The sequence below is a fragment of the Halichoeres trimaculatus genome, unplaced genomic scaffold, assembly GCF_033239565.1.
Source record: "Halichoeres trimaculatus isolate MK-OKI-2021-1 unplaced genomic scaffold, fHalTri1.1 fHalTri1_scaffold_5, whole genome shotgun sequence".
Taxonomy (NCBI): domain Eukaryota; kingdom Metazoa; phylum Chordata; class Actinopteri; order Labriformes; family Labridae; genus Halichoeres; species Halichoeres trimaculatus.
In genome coordinates, this window is record NW_027437183.1 from 24804958 (window position 1) to 24826407 (window position 21450).

Consider the following 21450-nt stretch of genomic DNA (forward strand, 5'->3'; position numbering starts at 1 on the left):
GCAAAAGGTGTTTCATGTGGATACTTTGTTGATGAGGGAGTGTTGATGAGGAAGTGGACCCCTCCTCAGATGTCTTGTCATGATGACTGGGGTACTGTATTCCAAGTTGTTGTTCCAAGAAAGTTTCGTCCTGAAATCTTGAGTCTGGCCCATGATCACTGTCTTGCAGGACATATGGGAGTGAAGAAAACCTTGAACCGAGTTTTGAGGCACTTTTTCTGGCCGGGTATAAAATCTGATGTCACCCAGTACTGTAAAACTTGTCATGTGTGCCAGAGTGTTGGAAAACCCAACCAGAAAATACCTCCTGCTCCTTTATACCCAATTCCTGCTATTGGGGAACCATTCGAGCATGTCATGGTTGATTGTGTTGGCCCACTTCCTCGTACTAAATCTGGTAACCAGTTCTTGTTAACCATCATGTGTGCTGCTACCAGGTTTCCTGAAGCCATCCCTCTGCGGCGTATCACTGCTACAACGGTCTCCAAGGCTCTTATCAAGTTCTTCACTCTTTTTGGTCTGCCAAGGATCGTTCAGACTGATCAAGGGTCAAATTTCATGTCTCGTGTGTTCACTCAGGTACTCCAGCAGTTGTCTATCCAGCACTGCACCTCATCAGCATACCATCCGGAGTCTCAGGGAGCCTTGGAAAGGTTCCATCAGACTTTAAAGACAATGCTGCGAGCCTTCTGTCAAGAATTTGAGAAAGACTGGGATGAGGGAACTCCTCTACTCCTCTTTGCTGCCAGAGAAGTGACACAAGAGTCTCTTGGTTTCAGCCCAGCTGAACTTGTGTTTGGCCATACTGTGCGTGGTCCCTTGAAGCTCCTGAAAGAAAATTGGCTAGCTAACCAAACCTCTCCTACTAATGTCTTAGACTTTGTGTGCAATTTCAGGTCTAAGCTTAGCAGGGCATGCGAACTAGCCAAGCAAAACTTGGGGGAAGCCCAGGCGAAGATGAAGGGTTGGTATGACAGGAAGGCTAAAGATCAAGCGTTCTCTCCAGGTGATAAAGTGCTCCTGTTTTTGCCAATTCCAGGATCTGCTTTGCAGGCCAGATACAGCGGGCCTTACATTGTGGAACGTCAGGTTGGGGAGGTTGATTACTTGGTTAAAACTCCAGACAGGAAGCGTAAGGCACGCTTATGTCATATCAACCTGTTGAAACCTTACTGTGAGAGGAACCAGGCTACACCCTCTGAGGCCAAGCCTGTGGCAGTTGTAGGCCATGTTGCTCCTGTGGGTGAGAAAGAGGCAGATGGTGCAGCCATTATCTCAGAAAAATCACAGGCTAGGTTGCCGAACTCCACAATCCTCACAAATCTAGACGCCCACCTTTCTTACCTGGATTTGTCGAAGCGCTCAGGTGTCATTGAGCTGATTCAGGAATATCCTCTCCTTTTTTCTGATGTGCCTTCCTGTACCACCGTTCTGAAGCATGACATTGATGTTGGTGATGCTGCTCCTGTAAAACAACACCCTTACAGAGTGAACCCTGAGAAGCGTAAGATCTTAAGGCGAGAAGTTGATTACATGCTTCAGCATGGCATAGCAGAGCCTAGTGCTAGTTCGTGGAGCTCCCCTTGTCTGCTTGTTGATAAGTCAGATAAGACACCGCGTTTCTGTACTGACTTTCGAAAAGTTAACTCGGTAACAAAACCAGACTGTTTTCCTCTTCCTCGTTTGGAGGACTGCATTGACAGGGTAGGTTCTGCCACTTTTGTCACAAAGTTGGACCTCCTCAAAGGTTACTGGCAAGTCCCTCTTACTGATAGGGCTCGTGAAATCTCTGCTTTTGTGACCCCTGATGATTTTTGTCAGTACACTGTTATGGCATTTGGGATGCGGAATGCACCTGCAACTTTTCAGCGCTTGGTGAACAAAGTGCTGAGAGATGTGACAAGCTGTGAAGCTTATCTGGACGATGTAGTCATTTACAGCTCTGACTGGTCGCAGCATTTGTCCCAGCTTGAGGAAGTGTTCAGGAAACTTGCTGCAGCCAACTTGACATTAAATCTTGCCAAATGTGAATTCGGACAGGCAACTGTAACCTATTTAGGGAAAGTTGTTGGGTGTGGAAAGGTCTGCCCAATTAGTGCCAAAGTGGAGGCCATTCTAAGTTTTGGTGTCCCGAGTTCGCGTCGTGAGCTAAAGCGTTTCCTAGGGATGGCTGGTTACTACAGGGGTTTTTGCAGGAATTTTGCATCTGTTGCTGCCCCGTTAACAAACCTGCTTAGTCCTAAAGTGCAGTTTGTCTGGACAGGGGTCTGTCAAGTCGCTTTTGAGAACTTGAAGGCTTTACTAGCAAGTGCTCCGGTTCTTGCTGCACCAGATTTTGACCGACCTTTTAAGTTGGCTGTTGATGCGAGCGACGCTGGTGTTGGGGCTGTGCTTCTGCAGGATGATTCGTCAGTTGTTGAACGTCCCTTAGCGTATTTTTCAAAAAAATTCAACGCGCATCAGAAGCATTATTCAACTATTGAAAAAGAGGCTTTAGCTCTGGTTCTTGCCCTGATTCACTTTGGTGTGTATGTGTCCTCCAGCCAGTCCCTGGTGGTCTATACAGATCACAACCCTTTGGTTTTCCTTAACAGGATGAAAAACTCAAACAGCCGCCTGATGCGATGGAGCCTGTTCCTGCAAGAGTTCAACCTCACTTTCGTGCATGTCCGGGGGAAGGACAACATTGTTGCAGACTCTCTCTCAAGGTCGTGAGTGATTCTTAACACACAAAGAAAAAGAGAAAAAGTTTGAAAATATTAGTTCAGCTCACTTAAATAATAGTTGTTTGAGTGCTACTTTATGGCTTGCCTTGGGGCAACCCATTTATGGGAGGAGGTGTTATGTGCCACTAATGTTTTGTTTCTGTTTTATCTTGAGGCCACCTTGGACCTCCATACCTGCTTCGCTCCTGATCCCTGGCACCTGTGAGCTGGCTTCAAAAGCCACTGCTTGGCTCCTCCCACACTCTCTCTCACACTGCAGCCAGGATCAGCAGCAAGGCAGCAGCTCCTCTGAATCTGTTCTGGTCTTTTCGTTCAGTTTTTTGTAATAAATGATTGTTGAAACTTCACTTAATGTCTCCTATGTTGCCTCCCCTGAGCCAGGGTCGTAACACCCTGGTTGAGCAAAGGAGCTTAATCTGTTAGGCGTTTTGTTTCACTTTAGTTGTGTTTCTCCTGCTCCATGCTGGGATAGCCTCTTCCACTCCTAATCAACACTTAAAATGAGTGCGCTGTGATTGACTGATGTAACCACGCCTCCTCTTCCCTGGAACGTCCTAAAACAACCAAAACATCAACATAGGAGCTGAGGAGAAGTTTGAGGCAGAAAAAGACTGAATTTCATCTAAAAGGTCTGATAGGAGATGACTGAGAGGGATTATTCCTGTAAAAGTTCACATTTTATTTATTTATTAGGGAAACTACACCTTCAATCACTACTGAATGGAATTGATGTTGTTGTACATTTAAGGGCATAGAGGTTGGGATTTTGTCGCAATAATGTTACCCTAACCTAGTTTAGCGGGGAGGTTTTTTTTTTTCTTTTCCAGGGAATTTGAGGACAAACGGTTTTTAAAGGGGGGAGGATTGGGATTTATCCTATAAAACTTTTTCAAGGCTGGTTTTGAATTTGACTTTTTTTGTGTGTGTGTTTAACTGTTCTTATTTCATTTCATTTCATTTAGAGAAGTCCTGGAAAAAGTCTCTCTTTCTTTCTTCCCTTGTTTTTTTTCTTTTCTTCATTTTTTTTTTTTTTAAACTTTTTTACTTTAAATCAACCAGATTGTTTTGGAAGCATTTTTGGAATTTTTGATAATTTCTATTAGGCTCCAGGTAAACAATAAAAAATGAGTTTAAAAAAGACAAGAAGAAGGGGATATCCTATTTATGAGGTAGATTTAACAGACTTTAACTGACTCTGAATTTATCAATTAATTCTTTATTTCTTTGTACTCCTCTAAATATACTAACCGTTTTTTTCCAGCCTGTGGTAAATTGTTGACGTGTCAAGCTGCTGAAGAGTCCCTGACTTCAGACTGTCAGGAGGTCCATGCTCAAAAGTAGTGATAAAATTACGTTTAAGCAGGCCAAAAGTGAAAATTAATCTTCAAGTATTGAATTTAATACCAATATATATGTCTACTAAATCAAAGTGTTTGTTTTTAGGACCCATTACTGCCGTACATGCTCCACGATTCGTGAGGTATCGTACCTTTAAGGCAGTACGCGGGGTTTAGGGTTCTTCATACGTCTCGCGAGAATTATCCCAGTGGCGGGAAAAAATCATAAACAAGAACATCCTAATATCATGAGAGGCTGTGGTGGAGGCTTGTCGCGCTCTCTCATGTAAACTGTATCAACCTGGTCCATTTCGCCGCTTTAAGCTGTAGTTCAGAGCAGTTAAACTCGAGTTTGGCGCGTGAACAGTATTTTGTCTGTTGACGTTATAGAGAAAAATGTCGGACGCTTTGTCTGATGACGGCAGCGATGCCTACCAAGATGACAGCCAGGAGGATGTTATGACTCCAGCGGAGCTGATCGCTAAACTGGAAGAAGTGAGTGGAGCGAATTATGTCCTCAAATTTTTTTAAAGTTACAGTTTGTTAAATTAAAAATATATGTCTGTCACTCACAGGCTTGGTTGAACGAGAAGTTTTCCCCGGAGTTGCTGGAAAACAAGTCAGAGGTGGTGGAGTGTGTGATGGAGCAGCTCACTCACATGGTAATATATACAACAAGATATCTCCTTTGGCTGTGTTTAATGTGTGCTCAGAAACAAATGTTAGGTCATTCCGTTAAAACTGCACAAGGGTAGGTACACCTTAATAATTAGAAATATTAGAATACAAATCAATATTTTCAGTTAGTTATTTAAGAAAGTGAAATTTTAATTTATTCAAGACTTATAAGATAAACAGAATACGGTATTAAAGCCTAAAGTTAAAAATGTTTATAAAGTAACAATTAAAGATATTGTGAGGTTTGATTTTGTTGTTTGAGTAAATTCTCAGTCCAGCTCAGTACACATGACCACATTCATGGGTAATCTGCTAACTTGACAGTTGTCCAGGAGACAATAACCATCCACTTCCACAAGGAGGCTAAGCTAAAGGTCTGTTGCTCAAACAGTGCTGTATCCATACTGAAGGAGAGCTGACTGGGAAAGAAAAGCCTTGAGAGGATCATCCAGAAAAGTAGATCCAAGAACTCTTGAGAGCAGCACAAGGAGTGGAGTAGGGCTAGTGTCAGTGCATCAAGATCCACCATGCAAAGGCATCTTCAGGAAAGAGGTTTCAACTCCAGTACCTCTGACGTCCAACAAGGCCTTTTAAGTCCAGTGTGAAGTTTCCACAGTGTCTACCAGGAGATTGCCAAGTAGTCTTTTTTTCCCGTCTGCTGAAAAGGTTTATGATGATACCAGGTTCCTCTCCAGGATTAAGGATTAAGTGCATGCCCACAGTGCCAAAACTTATACTGAATGATCTGCTGACCATGATATCGCTGTGTTTGATTGGCTGGCCAACTCACCTGATAAGAAGCCCTTAAAAAGTAGATAGTTTTCATATCCTTTGTATTTAAAAAGTAAAAGTTAAAGGGTAAAAGAATCTGAGGAGTTGTTACTTTTTCCAGTGGGGTAATCCAATTAATTACTGCTTCAAATGTTGTAACGTCTTTACCGTTGCCAACAGTGAGAAGAGCCACGTTACTATAGTATGTATCCGACCTGGCTTGCTCAGCCAGGCACAAGAAAGGAGCTGCAAATAAAATGTGGGGAAAAGTGGCAGACGCACAAGTAATGAAGGTTATAGTCATGTTGACAGGTCTTTAACTTTAGCTTTTTTGAGGTTTGACTGTACGCCACAAAGAGCAGTGACTTGCTTTTACTTGATATTATATTAGAGATGACTGGACCATACTACAAAAAAGGTGGGTTGACAGGTCTATCCGCCTTGGCTTGTTTTGCCTGACACAGAAAAGAAGCCACAAATTTAATATGCGCAAGTTCGTAGCAGTTTGTCGGGTTAAAGTTGTGATTTTCAGGAAGTATACAGACACTACTTCAACGTCATAGATGGAAAAAGCAAGAACATACATGTGAACATTACGTCCCAGAGCAAATCCTGCTCAAAAACTGACTTCTTTTGCAAAATTGAAGGTTTTCCTAAAATAACTTTGAATTTATTTTAAAATACCCTAAATGTGTGCTTATTTTTACAAGGTGACTGTGTATTTCTGACCGTATTCTCACCTTTCTTTCGACAGGAAGCCAACTTGCAGCGAGTGAAGAAAGGTGACGCAAAAGCCAGCATCCATCGTATGGAAATCGACAGGATACGCTTCGTGCTCAGCAGCTACCTGCGCTCTCGTCTGCAGAAGGTCAGTCCAGTCAACACCGCAGCGCAGAAAATAAAGCTCTCATCACAATCAGGGGCTGCCGACTAAACATCCTTGGGTTTTTTTTTTTTGCTGTTCTGTTATCTGTAGATTGAAAAGTTTTTCCCACATGTCCTGGAGAGGGAAAGGTCCCGAGGGGAGGGAGATCCATCGCTGCTTTCGCCTGAGGAGTTTGCCTTTGCCAAAGAGTGAGTACAGAGGAGCAGAACCAAAGATGTTGATGTTTTTATGACTCTATGGTTGCAAACAAATGTTTATCTGCCTTACAGATACTATGCCAACACAGAATCCTACCTGAAGGCTGTGGCGTTAAAGCGGATGCCCCCCAACCTGCAGACAGTAGACATGCTCAAAGCAGGTAAAATTTCTTCTTTCCTCTCCAACTTCAGAAACTCTCTTTGGATTTTGTCAGCCTCCTATGATCCCTGCTGGTAATATTGCCATTAGTATGCGCTGACAGATGGTGGTATTTTCTCTGACATTTTGTGACTGTCACTCTAACTCTGATGTGTCCTTGTGTCATTTCAGTGCCGGAGCCCTGCCTGGACTCCTTTGTGTTTCTGCGGGTGAAGGAGAGGCAGGATAACATCCTCGTTGAACCTGAAACTGATGATCAGAGGTACGTCTGTTGTCACTGCTGTCACTAGGTGGCAGCTTTACAATTTACAGTCACAGCTGGTTTTTTTTGTGCATTGAAACTGAATAAAGTGCTCTCATTATGTGTCCTCTCACTTTCAGAGAGTATGTTGTGGACCTGGATGAGGGCTCTCAGCACCTAATGCGGTATCGAACTATAGCCCCGCTTGTCTCGAGTGGAGCGGTGCACTTAATTTGAATGTGGAGGTAAGATGCATCGAGTTCAACTGAGTTGTCTTTTTCATCACCTCAACACTGTCCTCACAAACCCTCTTACACTTTCATCTGCTTATTCATTTCTGCAGATCTTGCAGAAGCAGCTGCTTTGTAGTGACATCTGGATTTATTTTTAGCTCCTCTTTTGGCAGTGTTTTTTGTGTCACGGCAGCACTCAATGACTAAAAGTGCTTTAAAGAGGATGTATACTGTATGTTTAGAGTACATGGACTTTTTGTTTGGCTGCTCACTCATGAGTATTTTTATGTCACAGGTTTCTCTGTTGGTGTGGATTTCTGTTTTGGCTCCAAGAGGTCATCAAAGAGCAGTGACCTACATTTTGTAACATTTCCGTAATATGAAGCCTCATCAGCAAACACTTCTTCATCTGGGAAACCTCTCATCTTTGGCACTCTTGTTTGTGGGGTGCAAACGAAGACTTTCATGGCACCATGTCTTCGAGTCGCTGCTGGAAAGAACCAGAGCAGCGTTTGTGGTGCTCAAGTGTTATTTTTGGACCCTTTTTTTTTTCTATCATCAGTACAGTTTTGGCTTTGTAATAATACTGTCTTCTGGTGTGTTGACGTCAGTGTGACTGGTCGATACCAGGCTAACTAATCTGGTAATTTATGGTTCATCCTGCTACTTTATCCAGATGACTCGCATTGTTGGACAGTTTCCTCTGCTGCTTGATAACAAGATGCGTCAAATCGCCTGAAGGTGAAATTTCATCAGCTCCCCTGGCATCATGAGTGCCAAAGTGTACATTAATGTGTGTGTGTGTGTGTGTGTGTGTGTGTGTGTGTGTGTGTGTGTGCTGTGTTTGTTTTGCTCCTCATGTTCATATGAGATTAACACTCATGTGAAATGTTTTCAGTCATAAATTGTAAAACTTCTGCTTGATTTCAGCTCCACTGTCTCTTTCCGCATTTGCTGCTTTAGCTGCACTTCTTCCTCCAAAGACAAATTTAGCAACACAAACTTTCTTCAGGGTGAGTTTTGAGTTAAACAGACATGTAGAACATTGTCTTCAGTCTGAGTTGATTTTGTAAAGTCTTTGTTACGTAAGATGTGGAGAGGGGGAATCATTGCCCACTATTTTTGCCCTCACACAAATTGCTTAGTAATTGGAACTAATAACCAACCGAGGGAGAGTTGGTTTGGAAAGCTGAGTTTAATAGGAGCTGACTTGTACGGTGGCCCTGAAGGTCTTTTGCATAAAAATTCAATAAATGGCATTTCATGGCATGCTTAAAACAAAAATCACAGAACGAAGAAAGTATTACATAAAACTATGGCAAAATTCACAAAAGGTGAAATATTTTATCTTTTTTAAAAATATTAACAATTTTTTTCTCTGAAATTTTTTTGGTTAATTAAAAGTTATGAGTAATATCTTCTTCTTTTTTTTAAGTGTTTCTGCATTTGATAATTTTTCTGTCAGTTATTCTTGGGTTTCATGAAACATCTTTGTGTTACATGTTATATAAAAAAAAAAAATTGTTTGATTTCTCAAGTCGTGGTTGCGCAGTTGACCTTAAAATCCGTTCTACTCTTCAGCTGACCTCCACAGTACCATTGACAAAGACTGACAGCTTTACTGGGAATACACCAATCCAAGAACAAGCTAAAATAATTTAAAAAAAAAGGCCTCAAATCAAAGGTCTTCAACAGGGGATCTACAGCTCCTAGAGGCTCTGCAGAGATAGTACTGGGGGTCTGTGTCAGTTTTTGGTTGATAGGGCATTTTTGTATTTTTAAGTAATTTTTCCCAAATGTTACCATTTTTATAATAATAATAATAATAATAATAAACTTTATTTATATAGCACTTTTCAAAACAAAGTAACAAAGTGCTATACATCATAAAAGCAACCAGTAAAAAAAGAAATAAAGATTTAATGAATAGAAATTAAATGATGAAAGAGAGGTAAAAGAGAAATGTGAGGAAAAATATTAAAATATATAAAAGACTAAGAACCATCACCAATAAAAGAAAGGAAAACATCTGTAAAAATAAAAGCATTAAGGATTGAAAAAATTAAAACAACATAGGATAAAAAAAATCTAAAAGGATTAAATTACTGCCCATGATACTGTCACTTCTAAAATCTCTGATAAAAGCACATCTATAAAAATGTGTCTTTAAAAGAGGATAAAGTGTCTGCCATTCTGATCTCCTTACTCTCTGAACACCAATGGGTGTATGGAGGCCTGAGATGTTTTCTTTCAGTCAGAAATGATCACACTTAGCAGCACAGCGGCTCTCTCAGACGGCACACAGGTTCACTCAGCGCTCACTCATTCAGACAGAGGAAGACCCGCCTCTGTCACATGATTCATACTGGCTCTGTCAGATTCCCCAGAACTGAATGTACATTAAGAGGGTGTGTTTTTACATAGTATTAGGCCTTGTTCAAAATAACACACTATATATATCTTTAATGGAGTCTCTGCTACGTCTGTCTATCAGTTAGGGGGTCCTTGGTATAAAAAGCGTTGAAGACCCCTGCCTTAGATACTTTATTTAGTTGATTGGTAGAAAATTAGACTACCTTTGTGCACATATTGCATATTTCCTGAATAAATCTGCCCCAACTGATTCAGTGTTTTCCTGGATTATACACCTCTTGTGGCTTCAAAGAAATGTGGAGAAATAGATCAAACACTTTCTATTTCCATGGTTTTATACAAAATGTAATCCATGTTTTTGTTTATAATTTTACACAACAGATTAAATATGAAATTGTAAGTAGATGTTGGTTTTGGAAGGTGTTTTGTGATTCCTCCTACCAGTGTTTCATCACCCTACTTTGGGACAACACTTACCCATGGGACCAAGAGGAAGAGGAATATGATAAAATTAAGGAGAGATTATCTAACCCGAATTAAACCCTGCATGACTGCACACATGAAACCATGCAGAGAAGCATTTAGAGTGTGTAATGGAGTATTGACAGTAAACACACAGCTCTGCAAAATGCTCAAAGTGCTGATTTGAGGAAAATCAAAATGTCTGTACAAGGCTGAAGACTTGTAAAAGCATTTATTTTATCGTTGATAAAATGCAGCACAGAACAGTTTTAAATCAGTCAGCTCTCTGGACTTTATAATCTAATAACAGATCAAACTAGAGCTCCATTTCACAGCAGATCTGAAGTGTGTAAACGTTCATGTAACGCAATGTGTTGACATGTACATGGAGCGATTCTTAAATATGATCCTCAGATCTATGACAGGCATGCTGAATGTTGTTTATAATCAGGCCGCTCTCCGTGTGTATCAAATACTGACAGGCTGTGTGGTAGCGGTCCCACCAGGACAGGAACCAGCCAGGTCTGAGAATAGAGCCTGCATGTCTGGAATAGTTTCCACAATGCAGAGCAGAGTTATACCAAGCAGGAAAACATGGAGACATCCGGACAGCACAGAGACAGATTACCTTCATTTTTAACACATTTCTGGTTCTGACATTAAATTATGAATATTAAGTTTCTGTTACTCAGAAAGGGACGTCCAGGACATCCTTAGAGGAGCACAAAACCAAAAGACTGAGCTGATTGGTCAGGAGAGGAGAGAGGGAGGAGTTAACAACATGTCATTTTAACTGAGGTAGTATAAATAGGATCCTGGGCTGAGTTCTGCTGCGGGCAAAGGGATGACTGAGACTACAGATGACAACGTGCAGCCCATGGAAGTGTGTAAGTCTGATTTTAGAGCATGGACTTCTTTTTTTGTTACATCACAGCTTCAAAGTGATGAACATAAATTGAAATTGAACGGCATTAAATCTTCCTGATGCATGCTGTTTTTCTTATTTTTTAGAACCTCATCCAAAGTTAGGATTTTATGAACACCAGTCGGCCATAATGCCTATGACCAGTGCAAGGTAAATGCACTTTCTGTCATTGCAAGGTGTTCAGTTTCTGTTGCTTGAATCTTGTCCTCAATGCTCCCAACATCCCACTCCTTTCACAGTTACGACACGTACAAATTTTTGATTTCACTTCTGTGCATCTGTTTCCTTTCCGTCCCAGTGTCCTGCCTGTGGTTGACCTCAGGTCAGCAGCTCAGTCAGCTGGACTTGCTGAGCTTGCTGTCACACTGTGCTTAAACCAGCGTAAACAACTCTGTCCTCATCTTTGGGTCCCTATCCTCAAGCCACAGCGTCCCTGCATCCGCCCCCCAGCTGCAGATCAGCTATCCTCTGACATCTTTCACCAGGCATTTCTGAACCACCTCCTGAACAACTTAGATGATGAGGATGAAGATGACGTTTGGATCCCAATCAAAAACAAACACGTTGTCTTTGCCGACTCCCGGGGTTTGTCTTTAACGGCCGTGCGAGAGTTTTCGGATGAAGAGGAGCAATCTGACCTTGACCCCCTGCCGTCCCTGCAGGATTTGGGAAGCATGACAGAGGACGGCTACAGCTGCACCGTCAGCACCTGCTGCCCGGGAACACGTCTCAAACTGGGCTTCCCACAGCCCTCGGCAGATTTCCAGGCCTTTCGAGCCAAGCTGGCAGAAAGCATGGTAATCCTGGAGAAGTGCAGCGTTACAGATCTGACCATACAAGGAACCGTCCGAGTGAGAAACACCAGCTTCCAGAAGGATGTCAGCGTTCGCATCACCTTTGACTCCTGGCAGAGTTACAGAGATGTGCCATGTACGTACCTGCAGAAACGCTTCGGGGGACCTCAGACAGACATCTTTGAATTCAACATTACCATTCCTAAAGTGCTCGATGCCAAGAGAAAGATCGAGTTCTGTTTGAGGTATTTACCAGGAGGGCAGAGAGAGCCTTTCTGGGACAACAACAACGGCCAAAATTACAGCATCACTGTGTGCGTCAGCTCACACCTCTGTTGTGGAAGAAAATCCATATGAAAGGGCCTAAATCAACTTAAAAGTGATTCCTGCTCCTTTAAAAAGATAATATACACTTTTTTTGTGGTTTTCACTCTAAATGAGTCCATGTTTGTTTAAACTTCTTGACTGTTTTGTGTAAAAACATTTCTAAAACTTGTCATCGTCTCCAGTTTTCTTTCACATTCAGTCACCTTTGTAACCATTCTCTTGTGTCTGTCACGTATGACTCTTTGGCCGCTCTCCCCCTTCCTGCATTACTGTCATACTGTCATACACCAGGGAGGGGATCCTTTCACTGTGGGCATTGCTGGGATTCCCATATAGGTCAGAGATTATTAGGCAGGGACAAACACAAGCCCCATAGCGAGAGCGGAGCTAATCTTAGCTCAGCTCTGTTTAGAGAGCAGAGGTTTGCTGTCAGAGATCATAACTCCATGTATTTTTTTCCACAAGCTTTGAGAGGCATTACAGTGTTTGACAGGAGGGTGCAGAAACACATTAATATAAGATATTTGGAGATTATACAGTCCTTTTTAAAAGACAGAACATCTGGCAGTGACTTTACGGAAAGTGCATTTAGAAAGTACAAACTGTAACACGTGGTATTACCTCTGACATTTAAAACCATTAACATATAAAAGGGGGCAAAACTGCAGCATTTGCACTCCTGGGTTGTGTCAGACAGGGAAAACAAAATCACAACAAACTATTGGTCCATCATAATGAAAACTGAAATGTAACACTTAGGAAAAAAAAAATCCCCAAATGTTTGGATAAAGTGACAGAAAACTCCACAAAAACACCAGAGTTCAGATTATCCTCCACAAATGAGGTCAACTAACACCTATCAAGTACCTACTTCAGATTTTTTTAGCAGTGGATTAATGTAAACTGTTTCTCCAGCTGTGATCATGATGAACATCTGCAGGACACACTGTCAAATCTTCTTTTAAAATACTTCTACTCTACTGGAGGCAGGACGGGAGAGGGGCAGCAGCATGCACACACCCTGACAGGTGGGCTCTTTCCACTGTGTGCTGGCCTACACATGATGGACTCTACTTCCTGTGTCCTTTATAACACCGTTTCTCTTGGTTCAGTAGGTCCAAACACATCTTTGTCTCATCCCACTTCGGCATCTCCCTCAGCGCCCCACGCTGATGTTGCACACCTTGCAGCTCGGGTCCTTCTTGGCGTTGGCAGTGGTCAGGCTCTTGAGCTGGTGGTGCCCGCTGATCTGCTCCACGCTGCCCTGATCCAAGTGGACCGGTTCTGTGAAAAGCACCTCAAGGATGACATCACTGGCATGGCAGAATAAAGGCTCCTCCCCCGGCCCCTGGGGTTCAATGTACGTTAGGAAGGGGTTGGAGCCCAAGTCCAGCATAGGCAGCCGGGTGCGGCAGAAGGTGTCTCCTGCAGAGCCAACAGGGGCCAGCACCAGTACTACGTAGTGATAGGCTGTGTACATGCAGTAGAAGTCTGCAAAGTACAGGCTGATGTTGGGGTTCAGCAGATGTCCAGCTGGGATCTGGAAACGCAGGGGGCCGTACGGAGAGTCTTTGGGAGGGAGGCCTGTATCAAACTCAGTGTTGCAGCTGAAGAACACTCCTTCCAGTTTACCGTTGATGGGCGAGCCGTGACTCCCGCTGGTGTCTTTAAGAGCTGGACGCATCAGACTCCCACATTCCCTTCTAATCCAAGATACAAAGACACATTATGAACATCACATTTATAGAAAAATCAGACTTAAAAAAAAACAACTACAAGATTTGGATTCACTACAGGTGGATACAACAGATTTCTTTCTTTTCTCGAAGAGGCTGTGAGGAGTTGCTAATTGATCTTTAAAAAGTCTCCCTTCTACATATATGCCTGGTTGCAATCCACACTTTAAAATGAGATTCTCAGCACCAATACAGGTTATTTCTAAATGCAAGTTCTTAGCTTCCAAATCGGGTTGACCAGGACCAGATTTATTTACGGCACGTCTGGGTCTCTATGGCAACACCACGCTGGCTGACAAAAGTTAATCATAATGACAAGAGAGATTCGTGTTTTTCTCCGATTAAAACAATTTCTGTGATTAATTTTGTAGTGATGGTGGCACAGGAGCCTAACTGTCAGACAGAAAATTGACAGAAGAGCAGAAGAAAGCTAAACGGGTGAGTGACACAGCCCAAGCTAAAGGCTAACACATGAGCTAAACTGTTTCACAGTCAGCAGTTATTCTGCAGTGGTCTGTTCAAACTTGAGAGTCTATCAATAAAATGAAGAGTGAAGTTACGTTAGCTCTGCTTGGTAGATGACCGGCAGGACATTACACATTACTGACATGTCTCAGAGCACCAGGCTGTCACTACCGCTAAATATGAGCAGCTACTAAACTTCTGTACAAACTGACAACGTTTGCTTGATGGTCAGGTTTCAAGCCACAGCGCTACGTAACTGTACTGATAAATACCTCACCTCGTCGAGTTGTATTTGAAAATTTGTTTTGATCCAATCTCAATTTAATTTTAAAACACACAGCTTGTTAAAAGCCATGGCTTCACAACAGTGTGTGCAAGACTCTGGGCCAAAAAGGTGGCGCTACAATCCAATTAAAAAGCATCCTCCTCACTGCACCTTTAGATAAACTTTGGCTAGCTAACACAGAGACCAGAAATGACCAGCCACTTCTGTTGGAGTTAACAGTTTTTTTTATAGCATTTTTTTAAATATATATTTCCTTTATGATCAACTTTCCCTGAGGTGATGCTTGACACATTCAGGTGTACAGTACAACAACAGGAGCACAGCACTGACCTGACATAGTTGAAGTAGTCTGGATGCTGGTTTCGATAAAACACAGAGAACTTCAGCAGCCTCCCTGCAGAGCCTTTAGCCTTGTCGAGGAGCTGCTGCAGGTGCTCCATGGCATAGTCTGCAAAGTTGATATGAGATAAGAAATCATTTCAGAGGTCTGCACTTCTTTGAAATGCAAATGACTCACGAATGCTGAGACAGAATTTCTTTTTTTGTCACTTCTGTGCTCTGCAGCTCTTTGTCCTGCTCTTGTATAACTTTGGTTGGAGCTGTCAGACTCGATATATTCCACCATCAGAGCTCCTGTATCTGTGATACTTACCCCCGGTGCAAAACTCCACCACCTGGCTCCACTCTGACACCTGGTACTCCCCGTCGGGCTGCCGGACAGCAGTTTGGACAGCAACACAGTACTCTGTCCGTGGGCTGAGGAACCAGTGTCCCCTCACTGCCATGGGGAGAGGCACAGCTTTGGCCACCAGCTTTGTCGGCACATCCTGGAGGACAAAGCAGGAAGGAGCTGGCATTAGGGACAGGATGCTGCTGTGGGTTTGATCTGCACTTCAAAGCAAATGTAAATACAATTGTTAAGCCATAAACTTTTCCTTATTAGCGCAGTATTCCAATTAGAGCACGAGCTGCGGTAACCAGGACACATCTTATCAAATCAGTGCCTTTGTTTTGACCAAGGCCTCTAAGAAGCTCGGCTAATTAACCGCCAGGCTCAGAGGCTCACACATCCATAGCAACGTCTCTGATGCAAGTTTGTTTGTGCCTCTTTCTGTATCACAGAGAGAGAGCGTGTCACCCATTCAGGAGCAACTTACTCACTCCTAACCCTGCATGACTTCACTGAAAGCTGTGAATGTCAGCTGCAATAATAGACCATAATTACAGTCAGTACTTCGCATCTGAAGCAGAGGAAGATGGGAAATGTAAGGCTCCGGCTTCTGGAGATAAATTTAGACATCAAAAAGCTGGATTGCTGAGAGTATTGAGACGTTTTTACATTTAACCAATGTAAGAAGCTAAACCCTGTCTTCTCTTTGGTTCTATAGCTCAGAGCTATGCTAACACCTGCATGCTAACATGGTAACAATTAAGATGGTGACTCATGGCAGCCAGAGCTTTTTTTGCGAACCACCAAAGACAAATAACCTACAGGGGATCACAACTGTCTGTTCAAGGAAATCCATCAAATTAGTTGTTGAGATATTTCAGCCAAGTCCAGCGTAGTGGCCATCCCTTCAGCACTGCCTGGGGTCTAAACCAGATTAGGTAAACACCAGGATGTTTTTCATGCCAGGGATGCAGATAATCTGCAGATTTCAGGACTGCAACTTGAAAGTTGCTGGGAGCTAAATGTGCCTACAAAGCGGCTCCTCTCAAAGCTTGAAAACCTAAACAGTATTAAAAAAAGATCAAGCTTTCACATTTCTTATTCATGCATTTGATGTTTGACATTTGTTAGCATGAGAAGTGTCTTTTGCTGCAGAGGAATTTGTCAGTTTTGTCCCTATAAAAGGAAACAATGTAGAAGTGAGTCACTGGCCTGAAGCCATTGACTGGACTCGTTTTCCTTTTTTTTGCTTGAATTGAATGTGACTGAGAGGGCACAACCACTGTTTTCTGTGCTCAGACTAAAGCAGAGTACCATAAAGTGGTTCGACAAATCTATTAGCCGACTAAGACTTCAACTGCACTGTTATTCTTTCAGCTTCGGGCTGCCTGCTTTTATTTTGAAAGGGTGTATGGGAATATTGTGGCAAAAAGCACAACAGGAGGAAAAGATGAATCCAGGCAAAGGTCATGGAGTGCGAGTCAAGGTGGTTTCACATTGTCTGACCCTGTGTTTGAAGCGGTTGGGGTCTCTGCTTTCTTTGCGGCTCAGGTCGATGAAGAAGTGCGAGGCTCTGGCTGTGTCCTGGGGCGTCATATCCCACATGATGCGAAAGGAGTCGCAGGTGACCTCACAGATCTGTATGTTGCAGGGGGTGGAGAGGGGGGCGTCCATTATGAGTCACCTGCCATGAAAGCAAGAGATGAAAAATGAGAGTTAGACTGAGTGTAATCTGGGACAGCAATATCAGTGATGACATCTGGTAACAGGGATTACAGTGTGGCACAAAGAGCGGAGCAAACACTCAGAGAGTTCAGAAACACCCTGACTGAACACGCCTCAGACAGAATCTAATTAACCTTTGATTTGTCTGTTTTATTCACCGTCCTGCTCTCTTCTGGCCTCCTCCCCCTTTTATTGCCCTTAACTGACATTTCCTATCATTACACAACTCAATACGCTCCCAGCTGAGTGACTGGCCTCTGCTTTCCCCGCACATTTCATAATCCACCTACAGCAGTCTCCCAGCAACCGCACGTCTGCATCCTCCCTCTGTCTCCTTGTCCTGTACAGTCCTCCTCAAGAATGGAGTCAACAATAAAAATCCCAGGTGCACCCTCAGCACTAATTTAAGCTAAAGGTAACTTTTTCCAACTCTTAGGCATCCTCATTTCTGTGCAAACCTCTCAAAAACAGCTGAGCAAGTGAGCTCCTTGCAGCTCAGGGGAAATCTACCCAGCAGATTTAATGTTGTTTGGGCAGAAAGAGGTGGTTTAAGTAGGTATCAGCTGCAGGTGATGTATGATCATATTTCCTCAGTTGCCCATCAGTGGTTCGATCCAGGTGGCTGCACACAGCCTTGAGTGCGGGGCTGGAGGTAATCTGATGGTCAGGGTGTGTTTGTGTTTGATTAGCTGTCACCTCGACTCCCATGAGCTGATGGTAAGTCTCTGCAGCGTGTGCACTTCGCTCAACCCCTTTTTTTTTGCTGTGAGATTTAATGCACACCAAGTTTGCACCTTGTTTTCATTCATCCAAATTGTTGCTGAAGCTGCCTTTGCAAGAATCTCTCACTTATCCGCTAAAAACAGCTGCTCTCTTTATGTTGCACGCTGCATTTTTCCTTTATTAGAACTGCCCTCCAACTGAGCATATGCTAAATCACAGATGCGCCTAAAAATAACCCAGCAAACAATCTTGGCATGCTCCTATTTTTTTTTCTTCTCTGTGTGATCCTGTACAGATGTCTGCTGCGGTGTCAGAGTCTCAGTCTGAGGTCTGTTAAGGTATCCTCCGTCAGTGTGATGGACAGGCTGCAGCAGCTCATTAAAGGCTGTGAACTGTGAAATTTGTGCGCTAGCTCGTTCACACAGGGGCCAGTGGGGAGAGATTGTCTGTTGCGTCACGCACGTGTGTTTCCACGCGTCTGTCTTATCCAGCTGCTGCTCTCATTTCCCACCACGGTGTCTTTTCAGATGCTGAAACTGGGGCAAAAAGGAAGGGTCCTCACAGGACAAGTCATCAAAGCCCCACGTTTCTATATGTGTCCCACTTTTTGATCAAGTAGATGTGAGCACAGTTCAGCAGCCGGTCTCCATATCATTCACACAGTCCCATCTCCCTCATGTATAAACCATCCTGTAGAGGGAAATATCAGCCAATTAAACCTGCTTGAAAACTGTCTTTGTTTCACCTAATCACGCAACTGGCTCCCACTAATAATTACAACAGAGACTCACATCATAAATCATCATTTATCAAGCAGTGTGCGAGGGCTCGGTTACAATTCTCACACCACAGAGATGTTGTTTTCTCTCTGTGAGACAGCATCATGAAAGAAGCTGCTGCTTTCATGCATATGGAGCAGGGCACAGAGAGCAACTCTGCGCTTCAAAGTCATGTTTTCTCTTCCAAGGAGAATACTTTAAAAGACATCCAAACGGCTGCGAGGGGAGGCAGAAAAAGCGCAGTTTCCTCAGCACAGTTGTAAAACTAAAGAGCTCATAAAGGCTAGTTTTACTGTATGAAACACAAAGATATATTGTTCAAAGTTTGACAAAACAAGCTGAGACATTGTGTGACTAACACAGTTTGACATGCTGCGCAACTAAACCAAGCGTGAAATATTAAGCAAAAAAAAGCACCAATCACAGCTCATAGACCAGTCAATGCTGCTGTTTTAAATGTCCTCACAGTGTCACATAAAATAGCATCAGTGGGACGTAATATATGCAGGAAATTAGCTTTGGATATCATCCCACATGAACAGCAGAACATGCAAGAAACAGTCATGCACTGATGAGACTTTTTTAATCATGCAACTTAAAAGATACTTTAAATAAAACACATCTTTTTTGCATCACATCACTCTATCTCTACAACTTCAGCGCATAAGAAAAAAGATTACACACTACATGTATTTGTAAGTCAGCTGATCTGAAGTCATTTCTTACTTATATGATGTATAGTGCAGAAGATTTGAGCCAATTTGAATCTCTTCTCCTTCTTCTTCCCCTTGTCTCCTCGCCTCCTGTGCTGCCGCTGATGATAGATCCCCCAGGAAAACTGATTAGGAGGTGAAACGAACACACAGCCTCCTTTCCCTCTCTTCTTCCCTCCGTCTGTTTCTCTCCCTCTGCCTCTCTGTGTCACACAAACACTCTAACCCTCCTCCCCTCCACCTCCCTTACGCTCTCTCCCTCACGCTCCCTCTCCCATTCTCATTTTTTGCTCTGGGCTTTGAGGATGATGTTTACTTGACTCACATGCACAGCCGCACTAGGTGAATTAAAACCTAAAAACACACACACAAATAAAATGATTTGTCCAAGTGGAGTGTGACCGAAGTGAGACCCTCAGTCAACCTTGTCGGCATCATGTTCACGCTGGTCAGTCACACACACACAACACTTGCTACTAAGTCTTCCCTTAGGGCATAGAAACCACACACTCCTAATATAGACTGAACACTTTGCTGCTCGTCACCTCTCAGATATGGAGACAGTTTGCACTTGAGAGGAAATAAATGAGGCATTTTTTACACGCTCCAGTGGCTGCAGAGGATTCAAAAGAGATTACACTGATTGATGCCCCAGTGCTTTCCATAGAGCACCATCAAGACCTCAAAAATATACATGTGCCAACTGTTATGCCATATGGACTTAACTCCATGGGCTACCTCCGCCCTCAGCCAATCCTGAGGCGAGGGAGGCCACTGTGTAAGTCCAGAGTAAGCAGATTTCCACTGGCACTCATTTTTTCAAAGCAATGTTTGTGTACTCTTTCAACCTCAGGGGGGGCAACTTCATTTAGGATTTCATTAGAGATTAAAAAGAGAGACCCCGTCCAGATAATCGCCTGTAATCTGATGATAAAACAATAGGCGTGGGCATGGACTCAAGGCAGATAACAAAGGGATAAACTCACAGTGAGAGCAGAGTCCTTTTACCAGCATGTAATATTTGAAAAATGACAAAGATATATTGCTATAATTCCTCAGACTGTGAACTGTATTGAAAAGCTTCATTTCTTTCTCGCCAGCCACAGATAAGTGATACCCTCAGAGTGTAATTAAATTGCAATCATCAATCATTAGTCATGCCATGACGCTCTGCCTCCGTCCAAATAACCCTCACAGCTCCAGAGGTGGGAATAGTCTGTGTGTTAGTAGAGCGCTGGCTGTGCCTGTTTGAAGAGGATGTTGTCCTATTTACATAAACTACTTCTGATGTGCTACAAAGGGCGATATCTGTGTGTATTTCATCTGCCCACACATTAGCATTTTTTAACATTAGACAAATTATGTGTAGACAATCCCCATGTCCCATCCATTATCAGCAGAGCCAGGCACCATCAGGGTGGAGAGGATGTCTGGCCCAGAGCAACAAAGAAGTCAGAAACAGCCAGGAGCTAAGAGATTTATTCCTCCCTCTTGTTCTGGAGGCAGCAGTCACAGGATGGGACCAGAACAAGATGAATGTACGCATCTCTATGCATACGCTTTGAATTTATTTTCCAGATTTTTCATGTTAATGCAACACAAAATGATATGATTTGAATACAAAATGAATACACACTTTGTCATATTTGGGCTTCCTGTGAAACATGTGGAGAAACACAACTGGAAAAAATATCAGCTTGAACTATTGTATTAGATAACAGTCGTTTTACAAGGGTGTTGGTGATTGGCAGCCTATGTGACCATTTTTGAATCAGTTCAAGGCCTTTCAAGTCAAGGTAAGACAGTGATTAATGTTCCTGCCTGTTCAAATACACAACACATGAATAAAACACTCACATGTGAGACCCTAAGCACCCAGATTTTGCTATAACAGTTATGTTTTTGCATATGTGCTTTGTATATTCAAAAATATCAAGTGCTTTACAAATTTTGCAAATAGATGCATTGTTAATACACCAATGCTATCAAGAGATGGAGCAAATAATTATTTTAAATTAGTAAGAAACACTTACCATCAGAATAAGTTGCACCGCACATCCATGGTGATTTTATTCAATCATACAAATATGTAAACTGATGTATAGGAGCTTGGGGTAGAATTATTCAGCCAATCTTGCCCTTTATGTATTCATTTTAAGTCTTGAGAATTTTCATAATTTAAACTGTACTGGGTCCTTAGCAAAAAGGACAAACTGTGCCAATTGCTTTTTTCAAACAAATAA

General features: G+C 42.7%; 3 protein-coding genes across 5 annotated transcripts; 2 read left to right on the forward strand and 1 right to left on the reverse strand.

Annotated features, from left to right (window-relative positions):
* Nucleotides 1-4287: 4287 nt before the first annotated feature.
* Nucleotides 4288-8543, forward strand: gins4 (GINS complex subunit 4 (Sld5 homolog)). The gene is made up of 8 exons (XM_074670696.1): nt 4288-4558; nt 4639-4725; nt 6267-6380; nt 6489-6586; nt 6668-6756; nt 6927-7017; nt 7137-7241; nt 7525-8543. The coding sequence occupies exons 1-7, from the start codon at nt 4460-4462 to the stop codon at nt 7231-7233; spliced, it is 675 nt and encodes a 224-aa protein (XP_074526797.1). The 5' UTR covers nt 4288-4459; the 3' UTR covers nt 7234-7241; nt 7525-8543.
* A 1761-nt stretch (nt 8544-10304) lies between these two features.
* On the forward strand, nt 10305-12140 carry ppp1r3c2b (protein phosphatase 1 regulatory subunit 3C2, duplicate b). Its single transcript, XM_074669800.1, has 3 exons — nt 10305-10951; nt 11076-11139; nt 11288-12140. The coding sequence occupies exons 2-3, from the start codon at nt 11120-11122 to the stop codon at nt 12138-12140; spliced, it is 873 nt and encodes a 290-aa protein (XP_074525901.1). The 5' UTR covers nt 10305-10951; nt 11076-11119.
* Nucleotides 12141-12160: 20 nt separating this feature from the next.
* Nucleotides 12161-21297, reverse strand: phyhip (phytanoyl-CoA 2-hydroxylase interacting protein). Of its 3 annotated transcripts, none has more exons than XM_074669798.1 (5): nt 21241-21297; nt 16774-16951; nt 15250-15424; nt 14928-15045; nt 12161-13813 (listed from the first exon to the last, which is right to left on the reverse strand). In XM_074669798.1, exons 2-5 carry the CDS (start codon nt 16939-16941, stop codon nt 13267-13269), a joined length of 1008 nt encoding a protein of 335 aa, XP_074525899.1. In that variant the 5' UTR covers nt 16942-16951; nt 21241-21297; the 3' UTR covers nt 12161-13266. The 3 variants fall into 3 exon arrangements, with proteins under 3 accessions (XP_074525899.1, XP_074525900.1, XP_074525898.1); XM_074669799.1 differs by lacking the exon at nt 21241-21297 and adding an exon at nt 19221-19407 and having other exon boundaries at nt 12161-13810; XM_074669797.1 differs by lacking the exon at nt 21241-21297 and adding an exon at nt 19221-19407.
* Between the last annotated feature and the right edge of the window lie 153 nt (nt 21298-21450).